This window comes from Salmo trutta, chromosome 22 (assembly GCF_901001165.1).
Source record: "Salmo trutta chromosome 22, fSalTru1.1, whole genome shotgun sequence".
Classification (NCBI taxonomy): Eukaryota; Metazoa; Chordata; class Actinopteri; order Salmoniformes; family Salmonidae; genus Salmo; species Salmo trutta.
Genome location: NC_042978.1, coordinates 14,000,644 through 14,018,273, shown reverse-complemented (window position 1 = coordinate 14,018,273; position 17,630 = coordinate 14,000,644). Strand labels below are relative to the sequence as shown.

General features: G+C 40.6%; 1 protein-coding gene across 1 annotated transcript; it reads right to left on the bottom strand.

The window, feature by feature from the left end:
* Nucleotides 1–3,993: 3,993 nt before the first annotated feature.
* Nucleotides 3,994–16,538, bottom strand: LOC115158149 (retinal homeobox protein Rx1). Its single transcript, XM_029706749.1, has 4 exons — nt 16,227–16,538; nt 13,899–14,287; nt 10,585–10,838; nt 3,994–7,865 (listed from the first exon to the last, which is right to left on the bottom strand). Exons 2-4 carry the CDS (start codon nt 14,170–14,172, stop codon nt 7,422–7,424), a joined length of 972 nt encoding a protein of 323 aa, XP_029562609.1. The 5' UTR covers nt 14,173–14,287; nt 16,227–16,538; the 3' UTR covers nt 3,994–7,421.
* Nucleotides 16,539–17,630: the final 1,092 nt, after the last annotated feature.

The window sequence follows — 17,630 nt, the reverse complement described above, 5'->3', positions numbered from 1 at the left end:
TCGTAGTTTTTGGAGAAATGTCCTCTGGTCTGATGAAACAAAAATAGAACTGTTTGGCCATAATGACCATCATTATGTTTGGAGGAAAAAGGGGGAGGCTTGCAAGCCGAAGAACACCATCCCAACCGTGAAGCACGGGGGTGGCAGCATCATGTTGTGGAGGTGCTTTGCTGCAGGAGGGACTGGTGCACGTCACAAAATAGACGGCATCATGAGGAGGGAAAATTATTTGGATATGTTGAAGCAACATCTCAAGACATCAGTCAGGAAGTTAAAGCTTGGTCGCAAATGCGTCTTCCAAATGGACAATGACCCCAAGCATACTTCCAAAGTTGTGGTAAAATGGCTTAAGGACAACAAAGTCAAGGTATTGAAGTGGTAATCACAAAGCCCAGACCTCAATCCTATAGAAAGTTTGTGGGCAGAACTGAAAAAGCATGTGCGAGCAAGGAGGCCTACACACCTGACTCAGTTACACCAGCTCTGTCAGGAGGAATGGGCCAAAATTCACCCAACTTATTGTGGGAAGCTTGTGGAAGGCTACCAGAAATGTTTGACCCAAGTTAAACAATTTTAAGGCAATGCTACCAAATACTAATTGAGTGTATGTAAACTTCTGACCCACTGGGAATGTGATGAAAGAAATAAAAGCTTAAATAAATAATTCTCTCTACTATTATTCTAACATTTCACATTCATAAAATAAAGTGGTGATCCTAACTGACCTAAGTCAGGAATTGTGAAAAACTGAGTTTAAATGTATTTGGCTAAGGTGTATGTAAACTTCTGACTTCAACTGTATGTATGTATGTATGTATGTATGTATGTATGTATGTATGTATGTATGTATGTATGTATGTATGTGTATGTGTGTATATATATATGTGTATATATATATATGTGTGTATATATATATATGTGTATATATATATATATATATGTGTGTATATATATATATGTGTATATATATATATATGTGTATATATATATATATGTGTGTGTGTGTGTATATATATATATATATATATGTTTCCATGTGTTTGATATCCTTCCATTCACTCCGTTCCAGCAATTATTATGGGCCGTCCTCCCATCAGCAGCCTCCTGTGCACTGAATGCATAGCAGGCCCTCGGACACGCTATCCCAATGCTTTTTTTCTGGTGATTGAGCCTATGGAGGTTTACAACATGAGACACACACCATATTTCTCTACAAGTGTGAGGGGGGGACACACCAAACACTGGCGCCAGCCTACAAATCCTCCCCTCACACCCCCCTCTCTCACTGACCTCCAATTATGTCATGTGAAAAAGCTGTGTCCCATTGAAAGGCTCTCTTAATCAAACCCAATTAATTCCGCTCCTTTCCCTTACTATCCCCACTGAGGAACGCGTCCTTCCAATCAGCCTGTTAACTCCAGCCCGGACCCTTTAGAGGCACCGGAATAGGGAACAAAATAATAGATTATGCAATTAATTAGTCGTTAGAGACTTTGTTGTTGCTACTTACAAAGTTATTGTATTAATTGACAATTGAGTGAGTGATTCATGGAGTAAGCCGTTTTTATTTTTTGCACTCTACTAATCTTGCCAGTCAGCCACCTTCGGGTTTCCCATCTTTATTTCAGCTCTGACCTTTTAAATAAATGTTTTGTGTTTACAGAGCATAAGAGATGGAGAAAACTAGGGTGAAAGGAGAGGGGATCCAAAACACACAAAAAAACTTTGTTATACTCTGTTAAAGGCCCAGTGTAGTCAAAAATGTGATGTTCCTGTGTTTAATATATATTTCCACACAATGAGGTTGAAATAATACTGTGAAATTGTGAAAATTATGATAATGCCCTTTTAGTGTAAGAGCTGTTTGAAAAGACCACCTGAAATTTCAACCTGTTTTGGTGGGATGGAGTTTTGGCCTTCCATGGTTACATCACCAGGTGTTAAATTAGTTAATAGACCAATAAGAAAGAGAGTTCCAAACCTCTCTGCCAATAGCAGCTAATTTTCAGTTTTCCCTTCCCCACTCGGACCACTCCCAGACAGCCCTAGCAAAATTCTTGCTTGATGAAATTGACATTTGCTAAGAAGCATTTTATGTTGTTGTTGACAATTTTTATAAAAATAAAATCACAGTAAGGTACTTAATTGTTACCCCAAAATGATTTGATATTGAGATACAAATGGCTGCATTGGACCATTAACATATGATTGGACCTTTAACATATTTAACAAATAATTTCTAGCCGTCCTTCATTGTCTCTGCTTATTGGACTAAGCTTCCATTTCTTTGCTTATTCACTGACAAATGAAACCCCTTCCCTGATAAAGGGAGGTGAAAATTATAACACTGTGTACTCTAGCATGAGAAGACAGTGGGATGCTCAGCTTCAATCTTCTTAGCAGCTGACTGGGACTAGGGTCAAGGATTAATCTCAGGTTAGTGTGTCTTGATAGATGTAGGACTCTAAGCATTCGTGACATCTTTTTTATTCATTGTTCATTGCGAAGCATGTGGACAAGATGTTTTTTTTTTAAGCAATCCAGATGTTTGAGGATTTTTTTATGTACTGATTCAATGTAGAATTCACCATCAATATTGCAGACTGGAGAAAGAATCATTTTGAAAGACATTTTGGGATTTCCGATGTCAATATATAAGATACTAGACATTGATGACTAGACTATTATCAAGAACCCATTAACTCATAAATGTTTTGTCGCCAACAATAAGAATGAAAACAATGTTTTTCTGGGTTGCTGGGGGTCAATTAGAGAAGCATTCCCAACACCGTGTGTGGACAACATAGCACGCTGACTATAAATCACAAACACACTGTAAATCCACTGTGTTGGCCCTGATTCAGAATGAGAACGGAATTGGAGGAGATGGTTGGATTTCGCACAGCGAGCCCAACAAAAGCTTCTATGTTGATCTGCTGCTCTTTTCCCATGCTTTTCTTTGTGCCACTCACTCCAGCGCAACGCATGCCTACCCTGGCCCCGGCCAAGATGTCCAGCAGTCAGTGTCTGCTCAGGCCCGGCCTGGCCCAGGCAGTAATCCCTGAGCTGTCAGAGGACCCCGCTCTGAACTCATCCTGGCCCGCAGGAAAAGGCTCTAATTGGGGGATTTTCTACATCATTAACCCTGATGAGCAGCCATCCCACCCTCACTACTCCCACCCTGCTCTCGCTCTCTCTCTTGCTCTCTCTCTCTCTCGCTTCCACACTAACATTTTGTCTCTGTCTCTCTCTCTCTCTCTCTCTCTATTGCTAACACTCCCTCTCGCTTGTCCCCCCCCCCCCACCCACCCACCTACTCCCTCATGATTAGGATGTCCATGTCCTCCCATGGCAATCCACACAGAGTGCTGTTTGTTTGGTTCTGGGAGAACACTGTTTAGATTGGATCTCCAATAACAATATAGCAGCACGTGTGCAGTGAGCTGTTCTTTACTGATGAGAGAAACTATATTCTGAAGGTTAAAGTGTGATTGCTTAATTGTTTGTCTGCCAAAACATTTTCTCCAACAAAGTTTAGTTTATAATCTGTCATTAAATGACCTCCACAACAACAAAAAACACCAGGTAGTTACAAACACACACAGATCCAAAAAGATTATTCAGATTAAAATCATGTTTTTGTTTTTACTTTCCCAACAATGTTGTGTTCACTGTTCACGTTTTGGCCCCAGATGGCCCCTGGTGAGAGGTCCTCCCGGGCTTCCATCTGTCCGGGAGTGTGGTTCACATGCTGGAGAGGCAAGCGCGGCAGGTACAGCCCACTGTGAACATGTGCTGCAGCGGCAGCGCCCAGGGGCAATTAGCGAGCAGCGGGCCCTGTGGCCGGGGCCCCCCCCTGGGAGCCTGATTGATTGGAGCCTCATCTTCCTAACGGGCTGGCACCATGCCACCAGCCAGGGACCAGGGGAGAGGAGAGGAGGGGCTGGGACGAAGAGAGGCTACTTCTTCACTGTGTCAGATCCTATCTCTCTCCCTCACATACTACAGTAGTCCTAATAATATACTTCAGTAGGCCTAATACTATACTTCAGATACCGTCCTATAGCCATCCATTTATATTCAGAGATTTACAGTAGATAGATATTCACAGTCAGTGGATTTATAGAGTAGATAGGATAAAGGAGACAGAAGACAACAATTCTATCAAACTATATTTGTTTATTTTTTAAGTAGGTATTAAAGTTTTCTAGAACATGGACATCAACATTTCAGACAAACTAAAAGTAAACAGTAACAGAACTAGAACATGTAACAAATGCGATGTCTATACGGGGAAATAAAAAGTGTCCTGTATATTTTCAGATAAAAACCTAAAATAAACTTCCCAAGTTTCTAGTGCATTTTTTAAATATTTTTTATATCTAAACTTTGGCTTAATCTTGGTCCCAGTATCACATGAGGAACAAACATTTCTAAACATATTGTTTAATGTTCAAACTAACCCTGTTTCTATGTTGGGTGTGAGGTCCTGAAAATACCTGACTAGAGTTAACAGCTAAAGAGTATGCACTGATAACATAAAAACCAGACAACTGCAAGTAAATTAGAAAAAAAACAACAGCCCATTTAATATGGCAAAATTAGCAAATCAACAATGTTGAGCGTGAGAGGTGAGCATAGAATCCCATAACACATCAGTAAAACAACTGTGTATTGACCAATGGGGCTTTTACTGTCTATGACAAAGAAACAGATGTATATCTGCAGTAACACAGTACTAATACTTTGTAAACTCCAGTCAAACAGTAAGTTGGATGAACTGACAATTCTGTGGCAACTTTTTTAAACAGTTCTACTCTGAACTAATCATATGTCCGGCAGCAGAGACATTTTGAGTTTCCTTTCAAAACAAATGCTACAACATTTCCACTTTTGTGTAATGGAATTTCTTTCCTCCATATTGTGTCTACACACTATCACTGAAATAATAGTAATTAAATGTTACCCCTCGCACATTGCAACAGGATGAACAATATTTACCTGGTAAAAGTATTGTCAAAATCAAAATGCTAAATTATTTTACATCAGAAATGTTTAATCCTATGAAGCCCTTGATATGACACATTATCATTTAACAACGTGGTTGAAGATTGTCTTTTTTACCATACATAAACCATATGAAATATGCATATAGTCATTATCAAAACATTATGCCACAATGGACCCATACACCCCATGTAGTATCTCTTCGACATGTGCCAAATAGACAATTCATGCTCTTTTTTTCATTCCCGGGGTCTCGCTACAGAGGCCTATTTAGTGCAGTCTGTGACCGTTTTCCCCCTCGGACTTTAGACAAAGAAGATGGCTTGGATCAATTGTGCCGAACAAAGAGGAAACTATATAGGGTGACACATCAAACCGTTCTCCTTCTGCTGCTCTGCACGTACACACAGTGATGGAAGGCCAAGCTGCCAACACGTTTTCTTCTCCAACAGCCACTGAGGCAAAAAAAAAGGTTACTTCAGTGGCCTCTTTCGCTCTGTCCCCCTGTCCTATTCCCACCCCTTCCGTGTGAGAGGGAGGTCTTTCGCTCTGTCCCCCTATCCTATTCCCACCCCTTCCGTGTGAGAGGGAGGTCTTTCGCTCTGTCCCCCTATCCTATTCCCACCCCTTCCGTGTGAGAGGGAGGTCTCCTGGCTTCCCTTCTCACTGTAGGAGGCTTACGCCATAGATCACTCTTTTTGACTGACCCAAACATGTTGAGCAGCTCTCCAAAAAATTACTAAAACAGATATTGCTTCCTCAGAGAATCAAGATGTCACACACTGAGGGTGCCATCAAATTCAGAGCCTGGCTTTAATTATGTAGCACTCCTCAAGAACAATTCTCAAGAAAGAAGAGCCTTACATTGTTTGGCCTACCAACACTATCGTAAAAGAAGGTGTTGATATCAGTGTGTGTGCAGTCTACAGTGTGTATATCGACATGTGTGTTTGCAGTCTGAAGTTAGCCTCAGGGCAACCATCAATCTTCATCAAGTCAATGAAGACTAGGAGTAAATCACTTTCATAGATGTTAATTGGGTGTTAAAAGGTGTTCATGTCTTCTCAAATTAAATAGCATGACAGGTTGTTTTACGCATCTCCAGCTGAAAGCTCCCTCTAGCCTGAGCCAGGATATCTCAACCATGACCCCACAACCCACGGTGTGGACAGAGGCTCTCCACTATAACTGCAGTTAAGACAGACAGAAATGCAGTGTTTCCCCTTCATCCGAGGTGGCTGTGGTATCCTTTTTCTCCAGGTGTTGAAATAACCTGACCATCATAACTGGATGAATGATTCTGTGTTTCAGGGTCATAGACATAGTGATTCATACTGCCGCAACCTTCAACTACTATTATGGGAGACATGGCATGGCCATTCACAAATACTGAGAGAATTACTGGTTAATTGACCTGTAAAATTCATGATAAATTAGACAATTGGATTAATTAGGAAAATACACAAATCTTAATTTGCAGAGTTAAATGTGACCGTGTGTGAGCACTCCACAGAATGTCTTTTATGAAAGGATTTGGAGGGGACATGAGTTGGTGTATACTTATTATTAGATTCATGGTTAACAGCAAAGAACAAAAACATTAAAACTACTCTTGCAAAAAATAAAAGACTATTGAGTAACGAAATTAACACATGGACAAGCTGAGCGATCTGCATTACAAACTTCAAATACCCAATACTCTTTGGGATTTTCTGTGTCAAGTGGCTCAGTGGCTGGACAAGTTGTGGTCTGAGCTATAGAGACATTGCATTGTGCTTTGTTACAAGCAAGAATGGTTATAGCTCTTTAGCTAACGCCACAATTAGGCCTGGCCCAAAACCTGACTAGAGTGTACAGTGTTTGCATTTTTACAGAATTACTGAGAAGGAAGTATTTGTTGCCTTTTTTTATGAAATCCAAACTACTAGATAAGGATACAAATCTAAAAGTTGCCATCAAGGGCAATTAGTGTCCAGTGGAATGCTTGTTCCAGTTGCTTCATAAAAGTTCATTTTAAAAAAAGTATTCTATCATAACCTTGTTAATTTGAGCAGTCTTTGCAGTCCTTTTGGAAAATGGATGTTTGTGTAGTTACCTTTGCGGGGCCTTTCTTGACATTCTGTGTCATAAGATCCAGATTAAAAACCTTTCTGCATAGTGGCACACAAAATATGCATCAACTTCCAATCCTTCACATCACTAGTATGGAAATCAAAAAAGAGACCAAGAACCATTCTAGTGCTGACAAAGGGTAGAAATGTCACTGGTGTTGGAAATCTTAGAAATATCATCAGTCGTAACTGAGCATTTTTTGGTGCCATCACTGCAATCCTGTTGTGTGAAAAAAGCCATTATCATGGACCAAAACCCCAATCATGACTGGAAACACAGTTTCAATAGCCCTCCTCAGACCATCACATGGGCTGCCAGGTTTTGTCCATGGACTGGATGTGTTCCTTGGCTTTCATCCTCAGTGCGGCGATGCTGGAGCTCCTCTGGTCCACGTCCTCCATTGGGTATTTGTCGGTGAAGGGACCGGAACACTGGTATGGGGGTGGTGCCATGGACTGCATCCCCTGGCCCATGGGTGGAGGGCTGTTGAGGAAGCTGTGGCTGGGGTAGCCACCCTGCAGGCCCTGTCCTGGGCCCATGAAACCCGGGATGCTGTGGACTGGGGTGGCGTTGGACAGAGGTGAGGTCAGCCAGGGGTCAAGGGGGAGGGCGTTGCTCATGGGCCCCATGTTGCTGTGCATGGGTGGCCGGTTGAAGGAGAGCATGGGCGAGTCATGCAGCTTCATGGTGCTAGCGTCCATCTTCTCCTGGCGCCTCCATTTGGCTCTGCGGTTCTGGAACCACACCTAGAGGAAGGCAGAGGGTTTGGATTTATAGTCCAGAGTATTTACAGCACAGATCATTCCAATTGGTACCAAATGGGCTTAGAATAGTGCTTTATCAAGCTACCTATTTTGGTTTCTTAGTATCCTCATAAATAAAGAATCATTGAATTGAATTGTTCCGAGACCTTCAGTGTTGTCCGTGTTTTGACCTGCTCTAAGACTGCTGTCTTGCACAACTTTTGGGATGTCCCTAGAGAACCTGGAACCTGAGCCATTGTCAGCAAGGTTTGGACAGTGACACTTGTCTTAATTTAAAGTTTGGTACCTACTGGAGTCTCAGAGCACCTATGGGCATAATCTGCAGATGTGGAGCATGTTCAAGCCCTACAGTAAAACATCATCGCTCAGCAGGTAAAGTCCATAATATCAATGTTTTAACCGCATCCGTCTCTATTCAAGTAAACCATCTAAATAAATAATCATCAACAAATTGAGCGATGGTATTCTTGAATGGTTAGTATTTTGGATTTCTACATTTTGTTGGATTGGAAAAATAAGCAATTTGACAATTGTAATGCACTCCAATCAATTGCCCTGGGGGCTTCGTGAAAAACAGCTATAGTTGTATTTACAGTGCATTTTAACTGTACTGACCTATCTTAATCATTTCGACCTTCATCCATACCTACTGTGTCATTTTGCCGTGCTTTAAGACTTTGCCCTTAGATTCTGCTATAAGACCTTGCCCTTTTTTCTGCACTATGCCCTGCTAAGACAACCTTCTTATGTCTGCCCTCAGACAACCAGAGACCTGAGCTTGTGTGGGCAGGACACAGCTTGCTTTGTTACTTGTCTGTATTTATAGTATAACACCTGCTGTGAGTGACCTTGAAGCTCCTGAGGATCTAGAAATCTGCCCAACAGTAAAGATTTTATTTATTTATTTTTATTTATTTCACCTTTATTTAACCAGGTAGGCTAGTTGAGAACAAGTTTTCATTTGCAACTGCGACCTGGCCAAGATAATGCGTAGTAGCAATTCGACACATACAACAACACATGGAATAAACAAAACATACAGTCAATAATACAGTAGAACAAAAGAAAACAAAAAGTCTATATACAGTGAGTGCAAATGAGGTAAGTTAAGGCAATAAATAGGCCATGGTGGCGAAGTAATTACAATATAGCAATTAAACACTGAAATGGTAGATGTGCAGAAGGTGAATGTGCAAGTAGAGATACTGGGGTGCAAAGGAGCAAGATAAATAAATAAATACAGTATGGGGATGAGGTAGGTAGATAGATGGGCTGTTTACAGATGGGCTATGTACAGGTGCAGTGATCTGTGAGCTGCTCTGACAGCTGGTGCTTAAAGCTAGTGAGGGAGATATGAGTCTCCAGCTTCAGAGATTTTTGCAGTTCGTTCCAGTCATTGGCAGCAGAGAACTGGAAGGAAGGAAAGGCGGCCAAGGAGGAATTGGCTTTGGGGGTGACCAGTGAGATATACCTGCTGGAGCGCATGCTACGAGTGGGTGCTGCTATGGTGACCAGTGAGCTGAGATAAGGCGGGGCTTTACCTAGCGGAGACTTGTAGATGACCTGTAGCCAGTGGGTTTGGCGACGAGTATGAAGCGAGGGCCAACCAACGAGAGCGTACAGGTCGCAATGGTGGGTAGTGTATGGGGCTTTGGTGACAAAATGGATGGCACTGTGATAGACTGCATCCAGTTTGTTGAGTAGAGTGTTGGAGGCTATTTTATAGATGACATCACCGAAGTCTAGGATCGGTAGGATGGTCAGTTTTACGAGGGTGTGTTTGGCAGCATGAGTGAAGGATGCTTTGTTGCGATATAGGAAGCCGATTCTAGATTTAATTTTGGATTGGAGATGCTTAATGTGAGTCTGGAAGGAGAGTTTACAGTCTAACCAGACACCCAGGTATTTGTAGTTGTCCACATATTCTAAGTCAGAGCCGTCCAGAGTAGTGATGCTGGACGGGCGAGCAGGTGCGGGCAGTGATTGATTGAATAGCATGCATTTAGTTTTACCTGCGTTTAAGAGCAGTTGGAGGCCACGGAAGGAGAGTTGTATGGCATTGAAGCTCGTCTGGAGGTTAGTTAACAGAGTGTCCAAAGAGGGGCCAGAAGTGTACAGAATGGTGTCGTCTGCGTAGAGGTGGATCAGAGAATCACCAGCAGCAAGAGCAACATCATTGATGTATACAGAGAAGAGAGTCGGCCTGAGAATTGAACCCTGTGGCACACCCATAGAGACTGCCAGAGGTCTGGATAACAGTCCCTCCGATTTGACACACTGAACTCTATCAGAGAAGTAGTTGATAAACCAGGCGAGGCAATCATTTGAGAAACCAAGGCTGTCGAGTCTGCCAATAAGAATGTGGTGATTGACAGAGTCGAAAGATGTCCTATCGTCACTCACCATTATCATCTAAAGATTCAGAGAAGGTATTTCTGACCCACTAAGACAAACATAAGCCCTTTAACCATTTAATTCACCTGCTGATGTAAAAAGGGCTTTATAAATACATTTCATTGATGATTGATATTCAGCTTGAATCAATTTACCTGGAGGCTGAATTCACATTGGATCAAGGTTGCACCTGATCAGAGATGTTAGTATTTGAGTCCACTCCTAGTCACAATGATTGGCAAGAAAGTCAGAGGAGTTGACCAGGGCACAGCACAGTACCAGTGAAAGTGGTGGTGGACAAACCTACCTGAACTCTGACTTCAGGCAGGTTAACCTTCATAGCCAGCTCCTCACGGCTGTACACGTCGGGGTAGTGAGACTTCTCGAAGGCACGCTCCAGCTCGTGCAGCTGGTACGTGGTGAAGGTGGTGCGGTTGCGTCGGTGCTTCTTCTTGGGCTGCTCTTCCTCGCAGGGCTCCGGACTTTTCCCTCCATTGCTATCCACACTCTTCCTCAGATCATTCATTTCCCCATCACACTTGTCCGAGTACAGTCCTGAATCTGTAGAGCCCATAGCGAGAGAGAGAAGAGATTCACATTAGATGAATCCATCAACAAAGTGACTTTGACTCATTTTGATTTAACCAAACAAGCTTCTTTGGCTTTCTTTGCAAAGGTAAGTCGTTCTTTCTAAAACCTTACGAAGTTAAGTATCGTTAGCTTGTTAGACAAATGTTGGTTTTAGGCTCTCCTATCACATGTTATGTCTAATCAGCATGTCTGTCTCAGCTAGACAGGGACTCTTCACAGTTAAAAGGGAAATGGGAAAAGAGGAAAAAAGACAGTGATGAAAGGTCTAGCTGTTGAAGAGTTAGGGGTTGACAAAAGCTGAAAACACGGAATACTCAAATGAGCTCCACAACCCTTTAATGACTTGTTTGTTCTGAAAACGTCCCAGGACGCACACATCTGACACCTGCAACAACAGGCTACTGTAGGCCAAATAAAGCTGAACTTATGTCTTACTCTACGCATGCAAACTAAAGACATGCAGATTGTCCTTCTGCCTTGTAACGAAGCATACACGAGCAGCATACATGAACAGCATACACGGCGCTGAGTTGCTAAGGCTTTCACTGCAGGTTTCCACTAATCCTCAGAGGGAAACAGATGCAGCCTGTTAATTCCTCTGATAGCTTCCATGTATTCTTAACTCTAATCTACGTAGGACCTTCATTTGTATCAGTTTCATAATCAGGAAAATACTGTAAACATTACAAGGTAAAGCCATGAAACGCTGTCAACGTGGCTGTTGAATTAGATTTACCCAAAGGGTAATGAAATTATATTGGGCACAAAGATGACCATCAGATCAGTTGTCTACGCATCTGCCATCATAGCAGTGATCTGTGCACTAGTCCTGTACGGTATAATTAATTATTGGTAAACACATTATCTATTGGGACACTTTATTGGGACAGCCTTTATTGACACCATTTTAAATATTATTTAATAATGGTAACATTACTCTCTTGTCAATTCTGTAATTTGTCCCTCACATAAAAGTAATAGATTGTCAATTTGGGTTGGTATTGTGGGTGATATTCTTGACCAGTTCCCATTGACCACATAACTGTATAGCACATGGAGAGATAGGGACTCTTTGGGTGTTTCCCTTCACAGCAGTGGTATTCAAACTTTTTCGCCAGAATTTCAGAATTTCATTTTTTTCCCAATCATTTCTCAAGACCTCACCCCAACCAAACACAGTCTTAAAAATCTGTACATTTCGATTTTTACATCAACAAATAACCTTCAATTCATTACATTTTCATATTTTTTCATGTTTTTCTTCTAATTAATTTTCTGAAAAACTTTTGTATATCGTCCCATACAATAATCTGTACTCTTTGTTAATTTTTTTTTTTTTATTTGTATTATTTCAATTTTGCCGACCCCAACTATGAATACCATTACTTTACAGTGCTTAGCAAAAACTTGATGAAAGAAACTTTCTTGCACAATCACCAAACTAAACATGGCTAGCCCAACCCAGTTCAAACCCATGACAAGTAGGAACTAACAAACCCAAACCTCGCTAAATGGATCTTCATATCAAACCAGTGCTTGATAGAACCAGGACAGAAAGCCAAGCAAAACCTTCAATTCCCAGACAGGGGCAGCTAGGAGGATTTTGGGGTCCATTGATCTATCTCTCATTAACAGCCTACGACAATGCCCATAGTGGCACAATGGAGGGGTCAGGCTGGGTTCAGTGACCAGCTCCCTGCCTGTCGGCCTGTCGGAACCGCCCGTCTAAAGACCTCGTCATGTTTACAGTCCAGCAGAAAACCTCAATGTGGAGGGGACAAAGTGATGCGATGTAGTACAAAATGCCCATTCAGACGGAACAGGCATGACTAACAAGTCAGTTATGTGTTAAGGACATGTAAATTAGTGCTGAATATTAAGCGGAAACAAACACTAATTTAGCCATTGCTGTTGCACTGGTTGAACAGTGCTTATGATCATATTTTATAATAACCAACACTGTCATAAGACACTTCCAATTACTTTGTAATTTCATGAGTCATCAAAAGCTGGTTTGTGCTACGTGTTTCACTAAACCTTTTGTTTTTGTGACCCCATAGATAGTAACCAGAATGTAAAAACTACCATAGATAAAAAAAACAGCACATTTTATGCAGAGACGAAATGTTAATGAAATGAAACTGCTCCACTGTAAAATCTCATCTGTGTCCAAGAGAAGATTAGGGGAATTCCACAAGGGGATGGGATTTGGGACGAAACCCCCTCTCACCGTCTTGTTTTGTGATTTATCTCTCAATCTCAGCATGATTTCACAGTATTTACAAGGCACAGACACATGTCATCTACTGCCCCCCATAGAGATAGAATATCATGTTCTATTTCATTCTGTGAGCTGTTGAGAAACAGCCCGGACTCTCTGCAAGGCTGCAACCAATGCAGCCATTGAGGTCATCGTCGCCTCAACGCATTGATGCAATGGAAATAATCAAGTCTTAATGACTTAAGTAAAGCCGCTAATCATTACATCACTAAAAGACAAAGGGAAGTGTGCAAGTTCAGGCATCATAGGCAGGATCCACCGACACACTTTGTGGTCCACTTAATTAAATCTTGGTATGAAAATTAGAATTGTATGAAAAATACACATTATCATGTATTTGTTTGGTGTCTTCCCCTGCCATCAAGATTGCATGTGATTGTGTGTGTTTTAATGCCGCACTGTAAGTATGTAATGTGTCTTATTGTATGACTGTGACAATAAAACGTCCCCCTTGGTAATCAATACAATACATTTAATACATTCAATCTTCTGTCTCTTTGACCTCATCCTGCTCTAGCTGCTTCCTACATGCAGCATGTTCCTAACAAATGCAGCAAAGCTTGAAGTGAGAGGACTTGATTGATAACTTATGAACACCAGCGAAGCGCTAGTCGATGTGTCTTAATGTGTTTTGGCCTCAAACATATACTGTACATGTAGAGAGTGGGCTGGCCATAAATGCCCCAGAAACAGAGCAGTTATTTACAGTATGCCCAGTGGGGTGTTTTTCTCACACCGAAGAGACTCACCATGGTAGGACTGCTGCTCTGAGAGGTGCCCGTAGGGGTGTGCTGGGTCCTGCTTCCCAGGGTCCCCCAGGCCATCCAAGCCCACTTTGTGGGGCCCTGGGCCCCCAGATGGGCTGAGCAGGGGGTCCTGGTCTTTGCTGAAGCCCAGGATGACATCAATGCTGTGGACGCGGCCCCCCATCGCCGCCCCCCCTCCTTTCACCATCTCGTGGAAGTTACTGGGCGAGAGGCAGCTGTCGTCCACCATGCTCATGGTATCCAGTGATAAATGCATTTGAACGTTTGGACTCTCTATCCTTTAGCGGGGAAAAGTAGACTTGGCTCGGCTTTGTGAAGGAACAGGTCCAAGGATGAGTTTTAAAGAGATGTCCTCCACAAGTTCTGTGCACCTGCAAAACAAAGTCACAGTCATCACATGATCAGAAGCCAGTCTTGAGTCTTTGCCATTTAGTAGTGCCACATCAAAATTCTAAAACTCTCATATACTAATTTACTACCTACCACTACTATAACATACAATCAATAATTGTATTAACATAATCTATTCAAGATCAGCAAACATTTTGGGGGGCTAAATCAATCAATAAATCAATCAAATGTATTTCTAAAGCCCTTTTTACATCAGCCGATGTCACAAAGTGCTATACAGCAATAGTTAAAGGGTTTTATGGTATATGTGTTGTCTATCAGAATATGGATCTGTCACTGAGGTTTATCTTTTAATGAGCCATGATATAATTATTCAATTAATCAAAAGCGGATGATAAAAGACAGAGCCTCTTTATTCTATTGCATAAACTCATTACCAGGCACATTGAGTGCAATGAAATTGGTAGACGTGATTGATGTGATAGACTTTAGTATATTATACAGCATTAACATAAAATAAAATAAAATCAATCTGTATTTGTATTTATTATGGATCCCCATTAGCTGCTGCCTTGGCAGCAGCTACTCTTCCAGGAGCCAGCAAAAAGTAAGGCATAATACATTATAATAAAAATGTTAAACATTAAAATACATTTAAAAAAAGATTTCACAATCCATTAAGTGTGCCCTCAAGCCACTACTTAACTACAATACATAATACAGGTGTACGTGTGTGTAGCGTGTGTATGGTGCGTGTGTATGGTATGTGAGTTTGTATGTGTGTGTTTGCTGTTCCATAAGGTGTATTTTTATCAGTTTTATCTGATTTTACTGATTTTATCTGAGTTACTTGATGTGGAATAGAGTTCCATGTTGTCATGGCTCTATGTAGTACTGTGCGCCTCCCAAAGTCTGTTCTGGACGTGGGGACTGTGAAGAGACCTCTGGTGGCATGTCTTATGGGGTATGTATGGGTGTCCAAGCTGTGTGATAGTGCATTCAACATGTCAATACTTCTTACAAAAACAAGTAGTGATGAGGTCAATCTTTACTCTACTTTGAGCCAGGAGAGATTGACATGCATATTATTAATGTTAGCTCTCTGTGTACATTTAAGGGCCAGCCGTGCTGCCCTGTTCTGGGCCAGTTGTAATTTCCCCAAGTCCCTCTTTGTGGCACCTGACCACATGACTGGGCAGTAGTCCAGGTGCGACAAAACTAGGGCCTGTAGGACCTGCCTTGTTGATAGTGTTGTTAATCAAAGACAAGTTGATACATTTCTTTCTGAAATATCTTATTTACATAGCTATATTTAACACGTTTATAATGACATAGACAGGCCCACCCCTTGAAGTTTGGGCAAAAGTTAAATTTGACAGAAAAAAAACTTTGCTTTGGGGCAAAATCTTGGTTAACATGAATTTATAAAATATCAGCCATGAAATTGTAATACATAGCTTTATACAGTAGAGGTAAGAAACCCTTTACTGAATAGATATACATAAACTTAAAAGGACGAAATGTGAAATTAACAAAATTTAATTATGCCCTACATATTATACATTTGCATAGTTGTATTGTATTGTATTGTATTGTATTGTATTGTATTGTACTCTGTTGCATTCTATTCTATTATATTCAATATAATATAGTTGAATGATATTCAAGAGCACATGTTTAAGCACTAGGCATATCATTATTGTATTAAAATATACAACGTACAATGCATAGTCCTTAAAATGCAGAATCTATGTCTTTTATATCTAACTGATACTGTAATTCTATACTTTGTGGAAAACAACAATGGTTTCCAATACTAACAACATTCTCACTTTCAGTGTCCACCTCCTCAGATTTAAATGTCATATAGACATGTTATGTTAGACTAATAAAACGTTAACCTGTCTTTTATAGTTGCCTAAATGTCACAAAAAAAGAGTAATAGCTGTTTGAACCAACCTTTGAAGAAATGCCGTGCTGAGCGCATGAAGTTGAACTGTCAATATTCCACCTGTTTCCTCCAACACTTCACTTCAACTACTGAGGTAGTTCACGCCCCTTGTCCGGCTGCTGCACACCAAAGCCGGACAAATCTCAATCCCTGTCTATTTTACCTTGCATCCTCTCTAGCCTTTCTTCAAAAACAATGTGCATAATACGCTGAAAAACACGACAAAACGTGTGTGCACAAAACAAGCTTGACAACTAATGTGGTTTTGTTGCAGACTATAGTCTTTTCAAAGTGCAGAGAGAGAGAGAGTAGCCTAGTGCTGGTGCCGGTGAATGGAAATTAAATGAGCGGATTAAAGAGGTTATTAATTGGAATCCTTCCCCTTTAAGAATGATTGACAGTTGTTTTCTAGTCAAGTAATTGCACTAAATGTAGCTTACATTCACCCCACAGGAGGAGGCTGGGGCTAATGAAACCATGACAAGACTTTCATTCAGAAATCTATTGTTTTAAAGACAAAGGTCTGACTGAAAGTTTTCAGTAATCCCCTCATTATTCCAGAGAAAGAGTACATAAAAACTCTGGTAGGGACAAGTTATACACGGTGCATGAGAATGGAGAACAGCGTGAAGACCTGAACTCATGTTGACAATTTTTTTTTTTACATTTTGAAAAGCTTTCAATTTTGAGTAAATATTAATTTAACGTATTATAAGATTTAAAAAAAAAGTTGTAATATTAAACTTAAATCAGAAGTCAAAGTAAATATCCAGCTACAACTTATTTCAAATGTATTTATGCAACATGAAAAGTGACAGATAATATAATTAGCAATATGTATTTCAAATCAGTTTCTTTGTTTGCAATAGAAAAACAGAAAAGCAAATGACAGTCATCAGCATGGAGCTTTTACTTCTTGAGGCAATTAGTATTGCAAGTAGTAAATCAAGCAATGACCCATCACTAATGAGGGGAATTAAACATGGGGAAAACTAATGCAATTAAATGCAATTAACAGTTAGAATCAAAATACACAGCCAGGGAACACAGTGTTAATAAATATGCCTATCTTGGAGAGAGGTTAAAAACAATGAAATGATAATGTACCTCAATTAACAAATAGTCATGTAACAAATAATGTTTTCAAATAGTACACTGGATGTATTACATTAATACACTGGATTATTACATTAATACACTGGATGTATTACATTAATACACTGGATGTATTACATAAATACACTAGATGTGGTCATACTGAACTTGTAAAACGTCCAATTATACACATCTATAACACACCTATGTAATGAGGCATAAGTAACATAAAGTAATATGTTTCCAACCTGTAGCTACAGAATGGATGATGGCTAGCAGACATAATATATCCAATAAAGAAAATCAACAATTAGTGA

Bases quoted from the DNA above. Each gene is read 5' to 3' on its own strand.
- LOC115158149 (XM_029706749.1), bottom strand. From the start codon at position 14,172: ATGCATTTATCACTGGATACCATGAGCATGGTGGACGACAGCTGCCTC. The intron at 10,839-13,898 runs GTGAGTCTCTTC...TGGGCTCTACAG, and splicing joins AGAGCAGCAGTCCTACCATG to ATTCAGGACTGTACTCGGAC. The intron at 7,866-10,584 runs GTAGGTTTGTCC...GCCTTCCTCTAG, and splicing joins TGCCTGAAGTCAGAGTTCAG to GTGTGGTTCCAGAACCGCAG.